At 44.0% G+C, this 22853-nt stretch overlaps 1 protein-coding gene across 3 annotated transcripts; it reads left to right on the forward strand.

Annotated features, from left to right (window-relative positions):
* The first annotated feature begins 1956 nt into the window (after positions 1-1956).
* On the forward strand, positions 1957-19910 carry VSTM1 (V-set and transmembrane domain containing 1). Of its 3 annotated transcripts, XM_078439359.1 has the most exons (9): positions 1961-2179; positions 6939-6974; positions 7101-7385; positions 10574-10612; positions 16405-16497; positions 16640-16667; positions 16840-16877; positions 16980-17017; positions 19624-19906. In XM_078439359.1, exons 1-9 carry the CDS (start codon positions 2146-2148, stop codon positions 19654-19656), a joined length of 624 nt encoding a protein of 207 aa, XP_078295485.1. In that variant the 5' UTR covers positions 1961-2145; the 3' UTR covers positions 19657-19906. The 3 variants fall into 3 exon arrangements, with proteins under 3 accessions (XP_078295487.1, XP_078295486.1, XP_078295485.1); XM_078439361.1 differs by lacking the exon at positions 7101-7385 and having other exon boundaries at positions 1957-2179; positions 19624-19910; XM_078439360.1 differs by lacking the exon at positions 16405-16497 and having other exon boundaries at positions 1959-2179; positions 19624-19907.
* The last annotated feature ends 2943 nt before the right edge of the window (positions 19911-22853 follow it).

Consider the following 22853-nt stretch of genomic DNA (forward strand, 5'->3'; position numbering starts at 1 on the left):
AAAGAGCCAAGTCACCCCATCTGAATGCAGAAGGGGCTGGACAGAAATAAGTAGATCTGGGAAATATGGAGAGCATGTGTGCACATGTGCATTCACACACACATTCTTATTACTAGTTAGGGTTGAACCTGGGTGATTTCAAATCTTAATGAAAATCAGAACTCACTTTCCACTGGTGTTTTGTTGGAAACTTAACCTCTGAAAAATTGTACTTAAAAAAGAGTTGCAGGACAAGGTTGAGGTTGAATCAGAGGGCATATAAGTATCAAACAAGCTATTTTTAGTAGACATGGAGTGGTCCAGGGTTGGGGCTTTTCTCCATTTCTGAAGTCTTCCCTTCCAATCTTAATTCCTCCAATACTTTCAATCCAAGTGGGATTTGTGGGATTGAGCCCCATGTCGGGCTCTGACAGCTCAGAGCCTGGAGACTGCTTCAGATTCTGTGTCTCCCTATCTCTCTACCCCTCCCCTGCTCTCTCTCTCTCAAAAATAAATAAATATTAGAAAATTTTAAAAAATGAAGTGCTGGCATCTGCTTTGAGGTGTAGTATACGATTTTTCAACCCTTGTGTATCTGCAAACAACCATGTTTCCTCCCAACTCCCCTTACCTCCAGGCAAGGGACCTAATAATTCTAGAAAGCTGATGTATAGCTGTTATAACATTATGGCACCTGCACACAATTTCAGCAATCTCATGGTTAAATATTCATGGTTAAGGGAGAGAAGAATCATAGATTAGTTCTGGGAAGGAGGCAAAATCTTGCCTGGGCACAGCCTTACATGGGCAGACGAAGGCACATAGTGGACAGTATTGACTTTTTGCATGTCTAACTACTCATATCCTGTATATCCTGGTAAGACTATCTTTACTGGGACATTGGCCAACTATCACTTACTCTCTGTGGTTAAATGAGATTGATCCAACTTTCTAGCTGCAGGTGTGCTCATTGTCCCAGAAAGGCCAATCAGCATAATCTATCACACTGGCTACATTGATCAATTTAGGAACAGACATGTAAACCAAGATCAAGCAATGTTGAGTCTGCCTTATGAGTTTTGTTGCAAGTGTTAGTGCAAGCATACTATTTTTTTTTCAAGTATATTATTTCTGCCTGGATATGCTGGTGGATATCTTCCCAGAACATAATGAGAAATAACCTGAGAGTGAAGTCTACACAGTGGGAAGTGGCGCCCAGACATGGAGAAAGACAGAGTTCTATTATTTGAGCATTTGGATCTACCCATGCTTGAACCCATTACAACCCTAGTGTTTTCAGTTATGTGAGGCAATCATTAATTAACAAGAGTCTTAACTAACTTGGGAAGCAATGAGTAGCTGGGAAAGAAAGATGTGTGTTGTACTTCTAGAGAGGAATTTTCTCCCTTAATTCATCAATATTTCCTCCTTGTTCCCGGAAAATGGAATTACACTCTCCCCGTGAGGGGAAAAAAAATTGAATGGAAGCTTTCCAATTTCCCTTGATTACTTTCTCTTCTGTAAAAGAAAGCACACTAAAAATCCAATGTGTGACCCATTTGTCAAGGTTTACTAAGAGACAAGTTTACTCGGCTTCAAAGGCAGACATCCATTTCTGCTTTCTTGTTGACCAACCTGCTCTCACGGGCAGCGGGTGCCCAGCTTTTACCAGAGACTCCTGCATTTTAGACGTTACCATGTGCTTGCCCAGCCACTGTATTGTGCTGATGCTAAATTTCTGGGTTTGATAATGTACTGTACTTCTATTACCATTAGGGAAAGCTGGTTGATGGGCACATGGGAACCCTGTATTTTTTTTTTTTTTTTTGCAACTCTAAAACGTTTTCCAAGACAATTATTATTTTTTTGTAAAAGAAAATATCTTGGTCAGGACTTTAGATGAGATAAGACAGATCTTGGGGTGGGTGGAGCTGGAGCCACACACACCGGATTTATGAAGGAGATGTTGTCATTGATCATTTCCTGGCTTGGTTGTGAGAAGGAAACTCTACACCAGGTGGTAGAGAACCAAAGTGTCAGGGTGAAACCTCTACCCACACAGCCTGGGCACAAAGTGGCAGGAGGGAGCCATGATGGCCCAGTCCCCCTTCTTCCTTTGAACTATAAAACTGAAGACAGGATCTCGGTCTGGGTGGAAGGGACACTATGATCACAGAATTCCTGTCCTTGCTTTGCCTCGGTAAGTCTCCAGGACTGGGATGGATGGGTTTGGGTGGGTAAGAAAATTTACCATGAAGTGGAGGTTGATGTGAATTGATGGCTTCTGTGTCTTAGACACATGCCACCTGTCAGACTTTGGTGGGCTGTGGTACAACATGCCTCTGTACTGGTGCTTGCACATAAGGAATGAGGAACCAAGGTTCAGAGATGTGTAGTGACACCCTGGTTTACTCAGCTGTGAAATGCAGAGCTCCCATGGGGTCCCCAAACCTGTTTTGTCTAAATACCAGTCTTGCCATGAATGCTTGTAGGCATATAGGAGGGTGGGGTATGTACAGTGTAGAGTGGTGAGTTTGGGTACAAATCAGGAATTCAGCGAAGAGTTATGCTGCAGACAATGGATGACATGAAAATTTTCTGGCCAGCCCTATCCTCAGCCTGATTTTGACTGTCCTCAACTTGAACATGATCTAATCAGATGGATCTGAGCCTGTAGAAAGGAACGCCTCGATTATAACTGTGGCTTGGTCACACAGGAGCTCTAGACTTTGAACCAGCAGCTCCACTGACCAAGCCCCCACTTCCTCCCTGTTTCGTGAGTAGGAGGTGAAGGGTGTGTGTGGAGGACAGCAGGACTTCTCATCTGCCCCAGTTCCTTCCTCCTTCTTCTGGGGTATAGACCTTCCCTTTGGGGTATTGTTCCTCCCACACACACATTTGAGCTTCTGGGGTGGCTGTCAGTCACTGTACCCCAAACCTCCCGCTGTAGAGCAGAATAATCTGGGAAGTCAAGAGACTGACCTTTTCCTGCCCATATTCATTTCCTGGGGCTGCTGTCACAAAGTGCCACAAGCCAAGTGGCTTAAAACCATAAAAATGTATTCTCTCACAGTTCTGGAGGCCAGAAGTCCAAGATCAAGGTGCAGAGCTGGCCTTGTGAGGGCTCTGAGGCTCAAAGGGAGAATCTGTTCCCAGCTCTCCTCGCTTCTGGGGATGGCAGGCAGTCCTTGGGCTCCTTGTCTGTAGATACTTTGCTGGGATCTCTCGTGTCTTCAAATGGCCGTCTTCCCTCTGTGTCTGTCTCCATGTCTCTCCACCTCTTCTTATGCAGACTTAGGGGGCCATCCTACTCTCCAATAACACTATTTCCAAATAACATATTAGGACTTGAACATATCTTTTGAGGGGGACACAAATCAACCCATAAGACTGTCCTCCTCTTTGACCATAATCATTATTCCAGGGATGATGCAAAGCAAGCCAGCCCAGTTCTGTCGGGAAGTTTCTCAAACTGGCATCGGGACACAGATAAATTTTGGTCCTCTATGAAGTGACCTTCCAAAGATGCCAGACTGTAGTTGCCCTCAGCCCCGCTCCCAGGCTCTTGGTCCTATCCTGACCATACTCAGAGGGAGTGATGCATGCCAGTGAAGAGAAAAGGCCCTAACAGCACTGAATCCCTGGATCAGATGGCTCTAGAGGCCAGCCAGATCCACCATTGCACTTGACGGAGGTTGCTTGCGATACAACTAGGCATTTCCACTTAATCTTATTTCAGGTGGACTTTTGATACCTGAATCTTTGTGCATCTTTAGGGCAAAAGTACCCAACTTACATAAAAATGTTTAAATGTATTGAGGTACAGTTCACATGAGAGTAACCATTTTAAAGTATTCAATTTAGTGGCATGGTAGACATTCACATTGTTATGTAACCATCACAAAATGACTTCATCACCCTTAAAGGAAATACTATACCTACAAGGCAGTCACTCATCATCCTAACCCTAAACCTAACCCTAACCCTAACCCTTCCCCCAGACCCTGGCAGTCATCAATCTACTCTGTCTCTCTAGATTTAGCTATTCTGGACATATCATGTAAGTGGAATCATATGATGTGTGACCTTTCATGTCTGGCTTCTTTTTCTTGGTATATTTGTAAGGTCCATCCATGGTGCAGCATGTATCGCTGTGACATTTCTTTCTATAATGGAATAAGATAATATTTTATATAATATACTATAATCTGAATAATCTTTTACATAAAAATTTTCAAGCTTTCCAGATGATGAGTTCAAAGGATCTGTTAAGTTGTAATTTAACGGTAACTGGGAGACCCAAGTTTGGCACCCAGTTCTAATGTGTGAGGGTGGGACCCTGACACCACCAAGCAAGTCTTGAACACCAGTTGGGTATACTATAATTTCACTCAATTGTGATATATCTAGCTGGAGGTAGCATCAGATCCTATAGGTAAGGTGTCAGTTCTACAAGAACGCCCCCTCTCCATTTCAGATGCCAGTCACCAGTTCAGGTGGTCACCTGGGCTTCTGATCAACTGTCTATATATCAGGAGTTCCCATGACCCCCTCTTTTGTCCAATTAGTTTGCTAGAGAAGCTCATAGAATTCACAGAAATATTTTACTTACTATATTACTAGAATATTATAAATATAAAAATATAAATATAAATGGCTCTGGAACAGCCAGATGGAAGAGGTGTGGAGGGCCAGGTATGGGGAAAGAGCACAGAGTTTCCATGTCTTCTCCAGGTGCACCATTCTCCCTGCACCTCCATATGTTCACCAACCTGGAAGCTCTCTGAACTCGTCCTTTAGAGCTTTTATAGAGGTTTCATTCCATAGGCATGGTTGATGAAATTATTGGCCATTGGTGATTGATTCCATCTCCAGCCCCTCTCCCCTCCCCAGAGGTCAGTGAGGTGGGACTGAAAGTTCCAGCCTTGTCTTCCTTGGGTTGATTCCCTTGGCAACCAGCCCCCATCCTTAGGTGTGGTCCAAAAGTCCCTTCATTTACATAATGAAAGAATGCTTATCGCTTTCAACACTTAGAAAATTCCAAGGGTTTCAGGACCTCTGTGCCAGGAACCAGGACAGAAACCAAATGTGTTTCTTACCATAAATCACAGTATCACATTAGTTTTTAGGGAACTGTGGTTTCTAGGGCCCCCACTCCTTCCTATCTCAGTAAAGGTAATAGCCCCTAACTAGGCTGGACATTGTACAGCTCTCCATTTGATGTCTGTAAAGGCCATTCTAAGTGTTAGATGTAGGATACGTGGTAGAGGTGGGCAAATATCAGCCAAATGTAAAGTCTCAGCCAAATGACAGATACTTGATCATTGGTAGTTTCTCTATTGTAATTACTTCCTGGGAAATGTGCTTTTTCAGGTTATCCTGAATGCCAGTGGGTTTCTTCCCCTTAATGACAGCTTTCTCCATTTCAGTCTTCCTTGTCTAAGTCAGCTGTCGTCCGTTAGGAGAGATGGACAAGTTCTGAGGAATCCAATGTGCCGTATGGGGACTTGAGTTAATGATTCTGTATTCTCACCACACACACACACACACACACACACACTCACAAAGGGTAACTATATGAGGTGATGGAGGTGTTAACTAGCTTGAAGGTGGTAATCATTGATTGATAGATAGATGATAGATAGATATAAAATCATCATATTGTAGAACTTAAATATACACAATTTTATTTGACAAAGAAAGAGGACCCCTCCCTCACTTTCTATTCTCTGGTAGGGTTTCACAATGTAAAATGAACTAAAGGCAACTGTATGTTTGTGTGTGTGTGTGTGTGTGTGTGTGTGTGTGCGTGTGTGTGTTTAAGGGAATCACTATTTGAGCAGAATATTGGCTGATATCAGAGCTGAGATATCATGAGTCTGAAAGCAGGATTGGTGTGTGGGGGGGGGCACTAAAAAGGGACCATGAGACCTAGGACTCCCTGACCACCCAGAGGATGATTTCCTACCTACTAATCCCAGACATTGTCACTGCAAGTGCCCTCTCAGCACACTGTCTACACTCCACCTCCTTCCTTCTAGGTGAAGCTTGGGGGTCCCTGTTGTGAGCTGACCTCTGAGTTTAAACAAAGGCCAGATGTCTTGAGATACTCTTGCATTGAGAAATTCTAGCTTCAACTCTTGGCAGACCCCAAGACTGGTTTCCCATATTTTCATCCATGGGATGATGTTCCTGTCCCAGAATGAAATAAATAGAACAGAACACAGGAGAGGGAGGGGCTGATGTTTGTCAAGATCAAAGCCAAGAGTGAAGAAAGCATTTAAGACCACGAATGTCTTGAATTCTTCGTGAAAAGAAGAACTTTGTTAGAGAGAGCAACTTCCTCTCCAGAGAGGAAACCCTCCACTCATACTCCACAATAAAATAACCATTGCATCATTTAAGTGGTAAGGGTGAAAACTGCCATCATACAAGACAGGAGAGGAAAATATAGGTAAGTGTGCAATGATTTCTAGATGGTGAAAGAAAAGACTAATTGTGAAAGCAACACAATAAATCAGGAAAGGTTACTGGAATTTGGTACATAAACATAACTCCTGAATGAGAAACAATGGGACATAAGCAAAAGGTAAAAAATAAACCCAAGGAGGGACACCTGGGTGGCTCAGTTGGTTAAGCGTCTGACTTCGGCTCGGGTCATGATCTTGCAGTCTGTGAGTTTGAGCCCCGCATCGGGCTCTGTGCTGACAGCTCAGAGCCTGGAGCCTGCTTCGGATTCTGTGTCTCCCTCTCTCTCTCAGCCCCTCCCCTGCTCGTGTTCTGTCACTATCTCTCTTTCAATGATAAATAAACATTAAAAAAAATTTTTTTTAAATCAACCCAAGGAAGTACCTTCAAGAAATGGGATGGATCTTTAACAAATTAGTCACGCATCATCTGCCTGATTTGTACTCCAAGATGAGTATATAAACTCATGTCTAATGAGAGTTCTCTTCCAGGGCTTTCCCTGGGCTTTGAAGATGAGAAAAAGAATGGTGAGTTTTCTTGCATACACTTGATCTGTTCCTGCATCCCAAGTTTTCTGTCTGATCCTCTCAATTCTGGGAGGGCATTGGCAGTCATCACTTGGAAGATTCAGACTAACTCTGAATTCTTTCCAGAGACACTTACCAAACCCTACCTCAGTGCCTTGCCCAGCCCAGTGGTTGAACAGGGACGTAACGTGACCTTGAGGTGCCTGGGTCACCGCCACAATGTGACATTCATGCTGGGGAAGCTGCAGGACTCTGGGTACAGACAGGAGCAGAGATCTGCAGGATATGAGGCTGAATTCCTCCTCACTCACCTGGAGCCAAAGGATGCTGGGACGTACTTTTGTGCCTACAAGACAATGGACTCCCAGGAGTGGTCAGAGGAGAGTGAACACCTGCAGCTGGAGGTCACAGGTGAGAAAGGCAGCTTCAGGTTTGCCCTTGAGGCCCATATTCCTTTTCCTGTGATGGAACCTGGCTGGGGAGAGAAGAGTCCAGGAAACAAAAAGACAGCTGTGACCGCTTGAGTGTAGAGAATTGGGGGAAGGCGGGCATGGGAACTGAATTTGGTGACCAGTTCTCATCAGAGATTCCGAATGGGTATCAATGAGGTGGGTGTGGAGGGTGTTTTAGAATATAGGTATTAACAGAAAATTTGAAGTATGACCAAAGATGGAGATGTGATTGTCACTGGGGAAAAAAAAAAAAGTGTTTGTTAGAGTTTCCAAGAGGGGGATGCCATGCAGGACCACACAGAGAAGCACCAGGGCTAGTCAGGAAGCAGAGGGAGGGAGAAGATGGGGCAGGAACCTTTACTGTGGTTTCTGTGGGAAGGAACAGGCTTAAGATTGGCTCTGGGGTATAGAGGCTGTCCCTGAGTGTCTCGTATCTGACCCTGGAGTCATTAGGGCAGGGGAATAGTGGTCCAGAGTGTGGGAGCCATAGAGGAGGTGGTCAAGAGTGTGAGTTCTGGATTGCTTGGGTTGCATTTGAGAGGCGTGCTTGAGGGAGAGCTGTCTCCTATCTCTAGGAAGTAGATACCCTGGGAGGGGAATACCTCCAGGGTCAGCAAAGTCCCAAAATGTAAAGAATCAAATACAGAAAATAAAAGACATGGTTAATACAGAGATAGGTAAGAATGTCCCCAGGGAAACCCTGGTCCTCCCCTTAACCCCTGTTGCTTTGTACTCTTCAGGATCAATCCTAAAACCTTCCCTCTTACTCAGCATAGATCCCGAGACAATTCCAGGTCACAGTGTGAGACTCTGATTCCATACAGCAGAACCAAATGTATGGATATTGTTCTGCTGAAAACGGTGATGGCAGAGCCACTACAAGTTGAGAAAATAAGAAAATCCAAACTGAGCATCGTGGCAGCATAAGACATCCCTCATTTTTGTACCAATCTTCCATGCCAACAACAGAAATGTGGTATCCATGCACAAACAAAAGTGCTTTTGTGGGAGTTGTGGGATCCGGCACCAAACACCAAGGGACCCAAGAGGAGTCTCACCCACCTGTGAGTTGAGTAGTAGGCAGACAGACCTCAGTACCAGCTGTGGAACCTGCAGGAGACTGTAAATTATTTCCAGGTCCTATTGGCCATGGTCTGGAAGCACCTGGAGATGTGATCAATAACTTATGGACAAGGGAACCTGTGTGGACATCTACAAACCAAGACTGAATCATGAAGAAATAGAAAATCTGGACAGATCAATAACAGAGAAGGAGAGTACCTCAAAAATCAAAAACCTCCCAATGAAGAAGAGCCCAGGACCAACCAGAAGGTTTCACTTATGAATTCCACCAGACATTTAAAGAAAAAATAATGCAAATCCTTCTCAGAGTCTTCCCAAAAATGGAAGAGGAGGGAACACTCCTACTCTCATTTCATGAGGCCGGCATCACCGATACCAAAGCCAGACAGCAACACTAAAAGAAAACTACGGAGCAATATAATATCCCTGATGAACATAGATGCAGACATTCCCAAAAAAACATTAGCAACCAAGTTCAACAGCACATTAAGGTTACACATCATGGTTAAGTGGGATTTGTCCCTGTGGTATGAGGATGGTTCAACATATACAATCAATAAATGCGATAGACCACATTAGTGAATGAAGGACAGAAGTCATACGATCATCTCAGTAGATGCAGAAAAGGTATTTGACAAAATACAACATACTTTCAAAATTAAAAACTCTCCACAAATGGGGTATAGAAGGAATACATCTCAACATAACAAAGGACATACGCAAGTCCACAGTTGGCATCATACTCGAAGGGGAAAGGTCGAAAGCTTTTCCTCTAACATCAGAAACGAGACAAGGATGTCCGCTCTCACCACTTCCATTCAACGTAGCAATAAAGCAATCAAACAAGACAAAGAAGTAAGAGGCATCCAAACTGGAAAGGAAGAAGTAGAACTGTCTTTATTTGCAGATGATGTAATCTTACATATGGAAAATCCTAACGACTCAACCAAAAAAATGCTGGATCCTGAATGGTCAAAGAAATACGGAGAAAGAACAAAGTCGGGGGTATCACACATCCTAATTTCAAACTATACTAGAAAGCTACAGTAATCCAAATGGTACGGTACTGGCATAAAAATAGACACATAGACCAGCAAAACAAAACCAAGAGCCCAGAATTCAAGCCTCACGTATACAATCAACTAACATTTGGTAGGGGAGCCAAAAATACGCAGTGGGGTGAGGGTAGTCTCTTCAATAAATGGTGTTGGGAGAACTGGATGCCAGAAGAATGAAATTGGACCCCTATCTTACACCACTCACAAAAATCAATTCAAAACGTAGTAGAGACTTAAACATAAGACCCCACACCATAAAACCCCTCGAAGAAAACAGGGGAAAACTCCTTTGCTTAATCTTGGCAATGAGGTTTTCAGATATGACACAAAAAGCATTAAAAAGGCAAAAATAGGGGCACCTGGGTGGCTCAGTCAGTTGGGCGGCCGACTTCAGCTCAGGTCATGATCTCGCGGTCCGTGAGGGCTGTGAGTTCGAGCCCCGTGTCGGGCTCTGTGCTGACAGCTCAGAGCCTGGAGCCTGTTTCAGATTCTGTGTCTCCCTCTCTCTGACCCTCCCCCATTCATGCTCTGTCTCTCTCTGTCTCAAAAATAAATGTTATAAAAAAAATTTATAAAAAAAAATTTAAATAAGGCAAAAATAAACAAGTGGGAAGGCATCAAGCTAAAAAGCTTCTGCGTGGCTGAAGAAACAGTCAACAAGATAAGAAAACTTAACCAAATGGGAGAGAATATTTGCAAAATGGCCATGCTCTTGCCTGAGATAGGGAAGACTGGCAAGGAACAGGATTGGAAGGGGAGGGGGGAATTAGTGGGGTCATATAAATATTTTTGTTATTAGAAATAATATCAAAACTCCAAGAATATTAGAAAGAGCAATCTCATATTCTGACCCTGGTTTGCGAACCCAGTGAGCATCCCAAGAGTGGGGAAGACATTCTCTGCTTCCCAAAGAAGGCATAGAGTCCGTAAGTGGGACATGAGGACATAGGACCCCAAGATCCCCACACAATCATTGTGATTTTTTTTCTTACCTCCTGTTTTCTAGATGACCGCAAAAAACGCAGAGCCCCTCCAGGGGGAAAAGGTAAGATAAATTGAAGAATGCTTTTCCAAATTATACCCACCTCATGAGACAGGGGATCCTTTTTGATTAAAAGGCACAAGAAGCATCTCGATGCATGATTTCTCAACGCGATTGGGAGGATGATTGCCTCTCTTGGGCAATGACTGCTGAGCTCCTCCTGGGTTCATAAAAATCTGATGAGTAAGACAGCACAAGGTGCATCGTTTGTCATTTTACATAATGAAAACACTATGGTGGAGTTTTGGGAAGAATGGGGATGAGCTTGTGTGTCTGGTTTGGGCAGCACGATCCCTATGCTGTGGAGTCCACATGCTTTGGGAATATGTATGACCAAAGGACTTGCTAAAACTTCTAAATTCTCGGGGCACCTGGGTGGCTCAGTCGGTTAAGCGGCCGACTTCGGCTCAGGTCATGATCTCGAGGTCAGTGAGTTCAAGCCCCGCGTCCGTCTCTGTGCTGACAGCTCAGAGCCTGGAGCCTGTTTCAGATTCTGTGTCTCCCTCTCTCTGACCCTCCCCTGTTCATGCTCTGTCTCTCTCTGTCTCAAAAATAAATAAACGTTAAAAAAAATTATTAAAAAAAAAAAACTTCTAAATTCTCAAACACAGCTGAACATTCAGTTACTTTTCTCTGATGCTGCTTTTCCATGAAGAATTGGCTAAGATTCTATCCTCAGAGATGCCTGTAAAAGTTAGAGCTTTTGACATCTTTGGATGAAAACAGGAGCTCATCCAGATTTTAATGGCCAAATATATAATGTAAATTGGCAACTAGGTGCTTACTCATCTTTAATTTCTGCAACTTGTAACCTCCCTATAAGCTACTCCAAAGAGCCAAAATTGTTCAGGGCTGTCATTAGAGTTGACACTGACATAACCAGCTTTTTTTTTTTTTTTTTAAAGGTATCTCCCAAAATGTCCTTGCAAAATAAGTAATAGTCTTTGAAAATGTGTTTATTCAGGATTAGCAGACTTGGGAAATGATTTCTACTCCAGCTTTAGGACCATAATGCATGCCAGGAATGTCTTTTTGGAGAGATATGAAATCTGATAGCATCCAGGAGCATGAAAGGGTCAGAAATAGAGCAGGAAGTGCGAGGGATGGTGTCGGAGGGGAAAGAGGAAGAGAAACGGTGATTTCGGCTCTTGCGTTATTTTCTTTCTTTTTGATTGATACATAACTCACACTCCCTAAATTCACCCTTTTGAAGGATATGACTCAGTGGCATTTTAGTATGTTTGCAAGGCTGTGCAGCCACAGCCACTATACAATTCCAGAACATTCTCATCACCCCCAAATGAAATCGCCAGCCTGTTAAGCGGTGTCTCCCCATCCCCATGGTGGACATTTGGGTTGTTCATACCTTTTTGGTATCACAATAATTCTACCCTGAGCATTGGTGTGCACGTACCTGTTTGAGTCCCCGCTCCCAATTTTTCTTCGGTATCTACCCATGGGTAGAATTGGAAGGGCATATGTTAACTCTACATTTAACTTTTTGAGAAACGGCCAAGTTATTTCCCAACGTGGCCGCCCCATTTTACATTCCCACCAGTAATGCATGTGGGTTCCAATATCTCCATATCCTTGCCAACCCTTATTTTCCTTTTATTATAGACACCTTAGTGGGTGTCTTCTTAAGATGTGCTTTCTGAGTTCAAATTTATACCGCCGCAATTCTAAACAGAATAAAGCCTTTAAGCTCAGACAGAATGTCCCCAGCCCGCATACGAGGCCAGTCTTCTCTTCTGTGCCTGTGACTTTATTTACGCCCCATGTCGAGCTGTATCCCTTTGCTCGTCTGATTCCTTCACACCAACACCAGAGACCCTTTGTAGTTTATTCTGGCAACTTGTAAACATGGATGTGAAATTTGGCCAGGAAATGTGGACATCTCAGGGTGAGCTCAGATCGATGGGTGTGGGGCCATAGGAAGAGGAAAGTCTTGTAATAGTTTACTTCTCATTTCTAGTGAGCTGCTGTGGGAGAGAAATCTAGGCTAGATGAAGGTTGAAGCTTCTCTGCATCCATTCGGGGCCTTGCTAGTCCGGGAAGAGCTGCTCCTGCCCTGTGTCTCACGTCCCTGGTGAGGTGCTGATAGATTGCTGTGTTTGAGGGTGTGTTGGATTCAGGGCTGCCAGAAGCAGACTCTCACATAAGTATGAGCGTGGAAACGATATTGTAGAGGGCACGGGAGAAGAAGGCATGAGAAGGAAAGGACAGAACACGAGTGAGTGTCTTTTGCTCAATGCCACGGGAAAGTGCAGGAGATGGAGAAGGTGACACACACGGGCAGCCAGGGCTTAAGGCAGGAAACCACAATCCAGAGTGCATAAAAACGGCAAAGGGATCTGGGGGAGCAGCGAAGGAGGAGTATCAGCATCATCTGCTACAGAGGGAGACAGGTGTGGGCAGGATATTGGGGGAGAAAATAATCATTATCACTGCGATCTCATTATCCTACATGGTGAGTCAGATTCTAGGCTGAGCGTCGTAAAGCCAGTACTCTCACCTTCCATCATTATCCAGCTCTGTGAGTCAGGTATTCTCACCCCACCCCTCTCCTTCCGGCCCCATCTTTATGGAGCTGTAATCGGGAAATAAAAGAAGGTATTTAAAGTGTGCCCCGTGCGCCTGGGTGGCGCAGTCGGTTAAGCGTCCGACTTCAGCCAGGTCACGATCTCGCGGTCCGTGAGTTCGAGCCCCGCGTCAGGCTCTGGGCTGATGGCTCGGAGCCTGGAGCCTGTTTCCGATTCTGTGTCTCCCTCTCTCTCTGCCCCTCCCCCGTTCATGCTCTGTCTCTCTCTGTCCCAAAAATAAATAAAACACGTTGAAAAAAAAAAATTTTAAAGTGTGCCCCGTGATGGTTGGGAGTACAAGGACGCCGTGAAAGGAATCCCCCCATCAAGTGAATGAATGCACCTGCCCCTCACGTACTCACCCCCCCTTTTTTTTTTTAGTAAGAATGCTTAAGATGTCTTTAAGCAAATTTCAATTATACAATATCAACTACTGTCACCATACGATACATTACATGTCCAGAATTTATTCACCTTTTTAAAAAAATTTAATATTTATTTATTTTTGTGAGAGCGAGAGAAGGAGTGTGAGACAGGGAGGGGCAGAGAGAGAGGGAGACACAGAATCCGAAACGGGCTCCAGGCTCTGAGCTGTCAGCACAGAGCCCGATGTGGGGCTCGAACTCACGGACTGTGATGTCATGACCTGAGCCGAAGGCAGACGCCCAACCAACTGCGCCACCCAGGCACCCCATGTTGTCTTTTTTTTTTTTAATTTTTTTTAACGTTTATTTATTTTTGAGACAGAGAGAGACAGAGCATGAACGGGGGAGGGGCAGAGAGAGAGGGAGACACAGAATCGGAAGCAGGCTCCAGGCTCTGAGCCATCAGCCCAGAGCCCGACGCGGGGCTCGAACTCGCGGACCGTGAGATCGTGACCTGAGCTGAAGTCAGACACTTAACCGACTGAGCCACCCAGGCCCCCCCCATGTTGTCTTTTATAAGTAATTTTTATTCGCTTCTTTTGAATGCAAACAGAGTCGATGTGTTCACATTCTTTCCAAATTTAAAAGACTGAAAAAAAGTACTATCAAACAAAAAAATTCAGTTCTTATGGTCTTCTGTATAGTAGGCATTTTGGAAGAAAAATTCCACACGAAAGATGATTCTAGTAAGCCTCAGTCAGCAAGAGAACCCTCCTGTGAAAATACTCACTAACTGGTGTGGTTCTGTTTAGAAATAAGACATATCTAGATAATTCAAAAATAATGTTCCTAGCAGCCAGGAAATGTTCATTGTAAATTCAAGATCTCACGTAAAGGGAAAACTTCATGTGATTGGCAATAAAATTGCTTATTATGTGCCATTTTGACTTAAAACGCGTATATGTTAGATATTAAACAGTTACGAATTTGCATGAACATATTTCTCCTGATTGGCGTTCCCATTGCCCCAAAAAGTGAATACCAAGGAAAGTAATGTATCTTATGAACTTGAATAATCACTGTACACATCCTGTATCACCTCTGGATTTCTCTCAAAACTTGTTATACTCTTACTCCTTTTTTTTTTTTAAGTTTTTTTTTAAGTTTATTCATTTTTGAGAAAGAGAGAGAGAGAGAGACAGAGCGTGAGCAGGGGAGGGGCAGAGAGAGAGGGAGACACAGAATCCGAAGCGGGTTCCAGGCTCTGAGCTGTCAGCAGAGAGCCCGACGCGGGGCTCGAACTCATGACCTAAGCTGAAGTCAGATGCTTAACCGACTGAGCCACCCAGGAACCCTTATTCATCTTTTAACTGGAAGCTTCTCCTCACTTACCCTGCCCTCAGCCCCTGGCAACCATCTACCCTCTGCTTCTATGAGTTCAATTAAAAAAAAAAAAAATTTTTTTTTAATTTTTTAGATTCCAAGTGTAAGTGGAATCCAATCATGTAGTGTTTGCCTTTAGTTCATGTCACTTAGCATAATGCCCTCCAGGTTTCATAGGCTTTGTTGCAGATGGTCGGATTTTCTGAATAATATCCCAGGGGTGTATAACATTTAAACAACCCTTGAACTGGGAGAGAGTTGGGACTTCCATTCATGTCTGATGGGACTTGCCTCTGCCAGCATCGCCGTTATGTGGGGAAATGCGTATCTGCCCAGACTGTGAGCTCACTTCTCTGGGGTTTCCACACCCAGTGGCCAGCACAGAGCTGCCCAGACCCGGGGCCGCCTGGCCTGAAGGGTTAGACATCCCAGGACTTGAAGCCCATCCCGGCTGTGTGACTTTTTTTTTTTTAATTTTTTTTAAACATGTATTTATTTTTTTTTAATTTTTTTTAACGTTTATTTATTTTTGAGACAGAGAGAGACAGAGCATGAATGGGGGAGGGTCAGAGAGAGGGAGACGCAGAATCTGAAACAGGCTCCAGGCTTTGAGCTGTCAGCACAGAGCCCGACGCGGGGCTCGAACTCACGGGCTGCGAGATCATGACCTGAGCCAAAGTCGGACACTTAACCGACTGAGCCACCCAGGCGCCCCAACATGTATTTATTTTTGAGAGACAGAAAGAGACAGAGCATGAGCAGAGGGGCAGAGAGAGGGGGAGACACAGAATCGGAAGCAGGCTCCAGGCTCTGAGCTGTCAGCACAGAGCCTTGAACCCACGAACTGTGAGATCATGACCTGCGCCGAAGTCGGATGCTCAACCAATTGAGCCACCCGGGTGCCCCATAAATCTTCATTATTATTGATATGGCTGACACACTGATTGGGAATTTCCCTTGGGCGAGGCCCTCTCTGGGAGTGCCCACCTGGTTGCCCCCCAGCCCCCCACCATGCAGTGCAGTCAGTAGCTACTATTCCCATCCTCGCTTTGAATGGGGAAAGGGAGGGGCGCCTGGGTGGCTCAGTCGGTGAAGCCTCCGACTTCAGCTCAGGTCACAATCTCACGGTCTGTGAGTTCGAGCCCCGCGTCGGGCTCTGTGCTGACAGCTCGGAGCCTAGAGCCTGTTTCAGATTCTGTGTCTCCCTCTCTCTCTCTGCCCCTCCCCCGTTCATGCTCTGTCTCTCTCTCTCTGTCTCAAAAATAAATAAACGTTAAAAAAAAAAATGAATGGGGAAAGGGAAAGTCAGATTCACTCCCCTAAGACATGGGAAGTTCCAGCTGGGAAGCAGCAGCTGAAGGCTTTAGAAGCCCGATTGTCTGGCTGCTGACAACTGTCCTGCCACATGCAGATCAGGGTGTCTGGGCAGCCAAACTGATGGTCTGACCTGCTCCTCTCCCACCAGCCACCAGATCCACCATTGCTGCCACGTGCAGCTGTCTCTCCATTTTGCTCCTCTTCCTCTCCGTCTTCCTCATCAACAGATGCACCCAGCATGGTGAGTTCAGGGATGCACCGATTTAAAACACTGGGGAAGGGGAGTGAAGGGAAGGATTTTCTCATTAGATAAATTCCTCCCTGTATTATTATTATTATTATTATTATTATTATTATTATTATTATGTGTTGTTTTTTTGTAGATTTGTCACATGAAGAATCCACCAAGAGGTAGATAAACTCGACGTATCTCGTGCCCCCTCCCACCTTTCACAGACCCTCTTTGCGTGTCTGTGATTCCCACTCCCGTCCAACCCGTGCTGTGACTCTCTTCTTCTCTCCAAAACCCTATCCTCTCCCCCAGTCTTCATATCCCACACTTTAATGTGTTTCTGTCTCTCAGAACCAGCCATTCCAAACTTCCCCAGCAGGAGGCTATGGGTGAGTGATAAGGGAAGAAACCACATGGGCATGGTGGGATGGGAAGGGTAAGTCTGACTCCTGCAATCTGAGAACTGATTTTTTTCCCCCTTTCTCTCACAGATGCAGATTCATCTGACCTGGAAAGGACATCTGTCTCGGTGAGTTCTCCCCACAAGTTCACTTATCTCCATAGGCCGACCCTGTTCACCCGCTGGTTTAACCCACACTCTGGTTATATGACTGCCCCCAGCTCACACAATTGACTGGAGGCCAATGAACATTGTGTTTAAAAACATATGCTTCGGCCAAACTCATATAAACTGAGGGCAGAATGGTGGTTACCAGGAGGTGAGAAAGTTGGTAGATAAGTAAGTTCTGGAGATGAAATGCACAGCATTGTGATCATGGTCCCTAACGATGTATTCGAACTTCAGAGTTGCTAAGAGATTACATCTTAATTGTTCTCACTGCTTGGAAGAGACATGATAATTATGTGACGGGATTCATGTGTTAGCTAGCACTATGGTGGTAATCGTGTTGCAATATATAAATGTATCAAATAAACACTTGGTACATTTATATATTGCAACATGATTACCACCATAGTGGTAAAACCTATACAATGTTATATGTCAGTTATATCTCAATCAACAAAGATACATGGGCTTTTTGTTCCGGAGTAGCAAGACTCCAACTGCCCATGGCTACTATTTATTACCAATATGGTCTGAGACAAAGCATGAAACCCCTGTGATCTGGACCCTTCATTGCCTCCCATATCGAGTGGGAATCAAAATCCCCCATGAGAAGGCCTGTGTGAATCCACTGATGTGCTAATCATAAAGGGTTTGCTGGAGTTTCCAGCAAATTTTAAACGTCAGATGGCATAAAAGCATCAATTAACAAATGTTAACCAATGTACATTATTTTTTTCTATTTAAAATACTGTTTACTTGTGATTCAACATTAATTAGCATTACCTTGGGGCACCTGGGTGGCTCAGTTCGTTAAGTGTCTGACTTCAGCTCAGGTCATGATCTCGTGGTCTGTGAGTTCAAGCCCCGCATCGGGCTCTGTGCTGACAGCTCGGAGTCTGGAGCCAGCTTCGGATTCTGTGTCTCCCTCTCTCTCTGCCCCTCCCCCACTCACGTCCCGTCTCTGTCAGAAATGAATAAACATTAAAAAAATTTTTTTTAAATTAGCATTACCTCTAAGAGCAATAACAGATAACGTTTATACATTTTTTCCATAGGACACAGAGGTCCATTGGTTTATTCTTTATGTCAAAGCAAGTAAAAAGAGGCATTAGCAAAAAGTACAAATGGTTCAATGCTGTGTTTAAAAAGTATTTATGCACATGGCATTCACTTAGATATGCATATAATTTTTTAAGGTATGGAAAAACATAGTTCACAGATTCGCAAATAAAGCCTCAATGAACAAATCTGGCCTATTTTAAGCATTGGATTAATGACATTGATTAGCAAATTGTTGATCATAATATGAAAATAATATAATATTACGATGTGCTACCTCCATACAGTGAAATTCTATTCAGCAATAAAAAAAGGAAGTAGTGGGGCGCCTGGGTGGCTCAGTCGGTTAAGCGTCCGACTTCAGCTCAGGTCACGATCTCGCGGTCCATGAGTTCGAGCCCCACGTCAGGCTCTGGGCCAATGGCTCAGAGCCTGGAGCCTGCTTCCAATTCTGTGTCTCCCTCTCTCTCTGCCCCTCCCCCATTCATGATCTGTCTCTCTCTGTCTCAAAAAAAATAAATAAACTTTAAAAAAAAAATTAAAAAAAAAAAGGAAGTAGTGATAGGTACCTTTGGTACAAGGATGTATTGCAAAAACCATTTTGCTAAGTGAAAAAAAGCCAGATACAGAAGACTGTCCATGGTGGTGTTCCATTGTGTAAAATCTCCAGAAAAAGCACATTAGTGGTGGCCTATGGCTGGGGTGGGGAGAGCAGGTGTAACTGCACATAGGCACGAGGGAACTTTTTTGGGTGACGAATGTTCTAAAACTTACTGTGGCGATGGCCAGCCACATCATTCTACCGATTCACTAAATGTCATCAAATTTCACACATGGTACATAAATTATATCTTAATAACACTGTTTTTTTTTAATTTTTTTTAACGTTTATTTATTTTTGAGACAGAGAGAGACAGAGCATGAACGGGGGAGGGGCAGAGAGAGAGGGAGACACAGAATCGGAAACAGGCTCCAGGCTCTGAGCCGTCAGCACAGAGCCCGACACGGGGCTCGAACTCAAGGACCGTGAGATCATGACCTGAGCCGAAGTCGGACGCTTCACCGACTGAGCCACCCAGGCGCCCCAATAACACTGCTTTAAAAACAGTGTAATATTACATAACCAGTCGGAATTCTTGAAGGATAGTAGTTCTTATTCTCAAAACGATGCATTTGGAATGACTGTTATTAGTCCCAGTTACACTCATTAGCATCGTTTCATTAAAACCAGAGTCAAAACCCTCATCGTCCGTGAAACATGGCCATTCCTAGAATGGCTCTGTCCAGTAGGACTTCCCGCCATGATGGAAGTGTCCCAAAGCTGTGCTCATACAACAGCCACTGGCTGCATGTGGCTTGTGCACATTTGAGATGCATCTGGTGTGACTGAGGACCTGAGTTTTGAGTTTGATTTAACTTTAATTCACTTAAATGTAAATAGCCACACGTGGCTTGTAGGTACCATATGAGACAGCTAAGCTCTAAATGCCCATCTCTCTTCCCCAAAGGCTGAAAGACCCCCAGGGAGTGAGCTGTGCTGATCGAAACCCCAAGGCACCACCTGCGGCAGCTTCTGTCCCCCGCCGAGGAGCCCCCAGGATCCTGTGAACGTACAGTGCTGTAGGATCCCTGGAAGGAGGAGAACTTGATTTTAGATGGTGGAGGTGACTGAACACATGGAAACCAGGTCACTGTGTGTCCTTGGCTCACAATCCATAGTAATAAAATGAAGTTTCTGCTTTTTTGCCTCCACACCTCTCAACAATTACTGGTCTCAAAAATAAATTTTAAAAAAAGTTAAAAAAATTAAAAAAAAAAGAATTACTGGCTGGATTTCCCCAAAATTTGGAGTGTGACTTTAGTACAGTTTGGCTTAAAAAACATAGGCTAAGAACACATACCATGTGTATGGGCTGGTAGTACCAGGATACCCACTTAGGGAATTCTAGATGGCACCCCATACATAGAAAACTGTTCCCCCAGAAAACTCCATTGATTGCTGTTGGGTGAGGCATAGAAAACTGTTCCCCCCTCGGGGCGCCTGGGTGGCGCAGTCGGTTAAACGTCCGACTTCAGCCAGGTCACGATCTCACGGTCCGTGAGTTCGAGCCCCGCGTCAGGCTCTGGGCTGATGGCTCAGAGCCTGGAGCCTGTTTCCGATTCTGTGTCTCCCTCTCTCTCTGTCCCTCCCCCGTTCATGCTCTGTCTCTCTCTGTCCCACAAATAAATAAAAAAACGTTGAAAAAAAAATTAAAAAAAAAAAAAAAAGAAAACTGTTCCCCCAGAAAACTCCATTGATTGCTGTGGGGTGAGGCATAGAAAACTGTCCCCCCAGAAAACTCCATTGATTGCTGTGGGGTGAGGCATAGAAAACTGTTCCCCCAGAAAACTCCATTGATTGCTGTGGGGTGAGGCATAGAAAACTGTTCCCCCAGAAAACTCCATTGATTGCTGTGGGGTGAGGCATAGAAAACTGTTCCCCCAGAAAACTCCATTGATTGCTGTTGGGTGAGGCATAGAAAACTGTTCCCCCAGAAAACTCCATTGATTGCTGTTGGGTGAGGCATCCCACAGACCAAGGGATTTTGAAAAGGAGCACAAGATACAAGCCACAAATATAGACACCCAACTGCGATCTATCCAACACAACCCTAAGTCGCATGCACCAGGGTAAGTCACTAAACGTGTTTGGTTCATGATCCTTCCAAGCCGTACTGGGCAGAGCCATCCAGTCTTAAAGTTAAGACCAGTTTCCTTTCTGATGCGAATGGGAGAGTTTTCTCAGTGCCATCGTGTTTCTATCTATATTATTTCTTTGGAATCGAAGGATACGACGAAGCTAGACTTGCCAAGTATATGTTGGTGTTGTCATTGGGCACCCATAACTTCATTAATTTATGTATTGTGTCTTTGTAAGGATTTTTCTGAGGGTGGGCTCTTTTGTGTGACAATGACACCGAATGGCCAGTTACGTATCAACACAAATACACGAGCTCTGATTCCAAAGTTATGTCAGCCAATCAGGTTTGGAAGTCACTGTTTAATATGTGAATGAACCAAAGTATAGGCATTCAGGATGCACATGTAAATATTCTTAGCTCACAAGCATATACAGGGTAACTCTTCTCTTTCTAGGTTAGGTTTTTAATTATGAAGTGATTCAACCATAATGGAAAACACCCAATAGTATAAATGGAAACAGGCACACTGACCTTACTTTCTAGACATTAACATTTTGCTGTGTTTCACCACTACCACATCCACTCTCTTGTCCTTCCTCTCTCCCCAGAGGTGAACATTATCCAAGCTGCTATATGTTATTATTATTATTTTTTAATTTTTTTTCTTTAACGTTTATTTATTTTTGAGACAGAGAGAGACAGAGCATGAACGGGGGAGGGTCAGAGAGAGAGGGAGACACAGAATCTGAAACAGGCTCCAGGCTCTGAGCGGTCAGCACAGAGCCCGACGCGGGGCTCGAACCCACGAACCATGAGATCATGACCTGAGCTGAAGTCAGATGCTTGACCGACTGAGCCACCCAGATGCCCCTGCTGTATGTTATTCTTATGCATTTTTTCACTTTCACTACACAGACATCTACTAATATTCAATATAGGGCAAGATTCTCTGTGTTATTAGTATATATACAAATATATGGAATCATGTTGTATATTATAATTCTGTGACTTAATTGTCCTCAATATTATGCTTTTGGAAACCGCCCCGGGGGAATTTTGTGGGTCTGGCTCAATATCCACTGCATAGAATTTAGCTGTTAACCATACCAGGAAATATTGTTCAGCCACAAAAAAGAATAACATGCCACTACACGAATGAACCTTAAAAAGATTGTGCTCAGAGGGGCGCCTGGGTGGCTCAAGTGTCCAACTTCGGCTCAGGTCATGAGCTCACAGCTCATGAGTTCAAGCCCCGCGTCGGGCTCTGTGCTGACAGCTTGGAGCCTGGAGCCTGCTTCGGATTCTGTGTCTCCCTCTCTCTCTGTCCCTAACCCACTTGCATTTTGTCTCTGTCTCTCTCAAAAATAAATAAACATTATAAAATAATGAATGAAAATGGAATTATTACAACCAATCCCTCAGAGATACAAGCAATTATCAGGGAATACTATGAAAAATTATATGCCAACAAACTGGACAACCTGGAAGAAATGGACAAATTCCTAAACACCCACACGCTTCCAAAACTCAATCAGGAGGAAATAGAAAGCTTGAACAGACCCATAACCAGTGAAGAAACTGAATCAGTCATCAAAAATCTCCCAACAAATAAGAGTCCAGGACCAGATGGCTTCCCAGGGGAGTTCTACCAGACGTTTAAAGCAGAGATAATACCTATCCTTCTCAAGCTATTCCAAAAAATAGAAAGGGAAGGAAAACTTCCAGACTCATTCTATGAATCCAGTATTTCTTTGATTCCTAAACCAGACAGAGACCCAGTAAAAAAAGAGAACTACAGACCAATATCCCTGATGAATATGGATGTAAAAATTCTCAATAAGATACTAGCAAATCGAATTCAACAGCATATAAAAAGAATTATTCACCACGATCAAGTGGGATTCATTCCTGGGATGCAGGGCTGGTTCGACATTCGCAAATCAATCAATGTGATACATCACATTAATAAAAGAAAAGATAAGAACAATATGATCCTGTCAATCGATATAGAAAAGGCATTTGACAAAATTCAGCATCCTTTCTTAATAAAAACCCTC

The sequence above is a fragment of the Panthera onca genome, chromosome E2 (assembly GCF_046562875.1).
Source record: "Panthera onca isolate mPanOnc1 chromosome E2, mPanOnc1 haplotype 2, whole genome shotgun sequence".
Taxonomy (NCBI): Eukaryota; Metazoa; Chordata; class Mammalia; order Carnivora; family Felidae; genus Panthera; species Panthera onca.

What these genes read in the sequence shown, in the direction of transcription:
- VSTM1 (XM_078439359.1), top strand. Translation starts at nt 2,146, where the DNA reads ATGATCACAGAATTCCTGTCCTTGCTTTGCCTCG. An exon ending in CCTGTCCTTGCTTTGCCTCG is followed by an intron (nt 2,180 to 6,938) that starts GTAAGTCTCCAG and finishes GTTCTCTTCCAG; the next exon opens with GGCTTTCCCTGGGCTTTGAA. An exon ending in CATGAAGAATCCACCAAGAG is followed by an intron (nt 16,668 to 16,839) that starts GTAGATAAACTC and finishes TCTGTCTCTCAG; the next exon opens with AACCAGCCATTCCAAACTTC.